Source organism: Teleopsis dalmanni, chromosome X, assembly GCF_002237135.1.
Source record: "Teleopsis dalmanni isolate 2A chromosome X, ASM223713v2, whole genome shotgun sequence".
Taxonomy (NCBI): Eukaryota; Metazoa; Arthropoda; class Insecta; order Diptera; family Diopsidae; genus Teleopsis; species Teleopsis dalmanni.
In genome coordinates this window covers 48,806,233-48,808,253 of record NC_051848.1, presented here as the reverse complement: position 1 = coordinate 48,808,253, position 2,021 = coordinate 48,806,233, and the positions used below count along the sequence as shown (strand labels likewise).

The 2,021-nt window shown below is 28.6% G+C and overlaps 1 protein-coding gene across 1 annotated transcript; it reads left to right on the top strand.

Moving 5' to 3' along the window:
* Positions 1–1,205: 1,205 nt before the first annotated feature.
* LOC119688389 lies at positions 1,206–1,784 on the top strand. The gene has a single exon (XM_038103068.1). It carries the CDS (start codon positions 1,206–1,208, stop codon positions 1,782–1,784), a length of 579 nt encoding a protein of 192 aa, XP_037958996.1.
* The last annotated feature ends 237 nt before the right edge of the window (positions 1,785–2,021 follow it).

Below are 2,021 nucleotides of genomic sequence, written 5' to 3'. Positions count from 1 at the left end.
TGCGCTTTCCTGAAAGAGCTAAACATGTGTTACTTCAAGATGATATTAAGGTCTAATGGAGGAACATTATTATATAGGAGCAGAGAATAAGTCATGGAGTAATCGAAGTGAAGAAACAAGTTCATAACTTGTTTAAATCGGACAAGAGAAAAAGAACAAAGTAGAAAACAAATCCAAAGGAAATGTTAAAGACGATCTACGAAAAATCAGATGTAAACGGCACATTATAATCTATAATTAAATAGTTACAGAAACTACGCTAAGGAAGTATTAAATTTATAGAAAGCAACAGTGCTCTTTTAAGTAGTCACAAAGATTTTTATCTGCTGATTACTTGAATGAAGTTATCAAGAAACTGGATCTACATAATTGCGATGGATCTACTAATAATAGAGTTAATTGATTCGTGTTTGTATTAAGTTGATTCAAGCAGCTAGTGTATATTATAATATATAGACATCACGACTCTTAGGCACATATTTGCGTACTATACGTTATGTATTTATATATTTATATCTTCTTCTAAGTGAGATAAATTACACTATTATTAATATATATTAATTTTTTTAAATCTCATTTCAATCATTTTTGAAAATAAAGAAATATCTTTATTATTTATAACAAAGATATCACATATGTTCTGCTTCTATGTTCTTACCTCCTATGAACATGAGTGTTGGTTACTAATTACGGTTATTAGGATATGAAATATATAGAGAACGATATATTTCAAACAATTCTCTATTTTTGCAGGTATTATCAAATTTATTAAAGGAACTAAATACTCTTAAAAAATATATAACAGCTATTGTAACTCTATTTGTATAATTTGTTTTATAGGAATAACGTGTACGTAATAAAAATCAGTAATCTATGAAATTTCTACATATAGTTACTCTACCTGTTACACTACCTACCTTTATGCATTACCAAATTATACATATCTATTCAATAAAAATTACTTTTATTAACAGAAAATCTGAAACAGGCACAAAAATATCAAGTGAAATTAAATTATAGTTTGAGTATATATATCCTCTCCCAGTTGATAAGGGTTTTTTTACCTATTCTGTAAAAAAAGGATTAGATAAAATTACAAATTATTGCGCGGGGAGTAATATATAGTGCTTATACATCTATACAAATATCAGTTGCATAAACTCTATTAATCGATTCAAAGCTAAATAGTAAGACAATATATTAACATGGAACATTCCGAATATATTCATAAAAAATTTCACGCATCTAAGTTGAAATGTATGCGTTCTACAGAACCAGTGAAAGCAGCTAATCATAAATCTTTGGAGAATACTTCAACAACTGATTCTATAAAAATGCCAGTGAAAAATTCACCAAACCATCCAGATGAGATTTTACAATCAGTTAAAAAATGTCCGACGAATTCATTCTTTCGACCATGGTTGGATGAACCAGGAAAGAAGAAAAAACGTGTATCCAAAAAGAATTCTAAAGCAAAAAACATGCCAAAATACATCTCCGTAAATCGGTATCATTCGAATATGGTACGTGCACAACCAGTAAAGATACATACAGCAAAAGAGCAAGAACGTCGTGATCGCAATACTTTGGCTTGTTTGGAACGTCGGCGGGCGAAACGTGTGGAACAAGCATTAATAAAAGATCGGTACATTGCTTTTATCAATGAATATATAAAAATGTCCGGGGAGTCATATCTTAAGAATGTATATTACAATGATTTAATGAATTGGAACCGCTTTAATCGTCAGCCACATTTGTTTGTATTTGGTGATAACAGGCCATAGACCAGCGACCCTAATCATTAGTTTTCTAGAATGAAGATGAAAAAACTCAATAAAACTTGATAAATTTGTGTTGCATTAAATATTACATTATATTATAGATCATTTCTATAACAAAAATTGTAAATTATAATTAAAAATGTTCAGATTGATTGTACTATGTATATACATTTATATACATATATTATTAGTAATTGCTATGTAATGATTGTAAATTATTTTTAAGAATATCGAGATAAA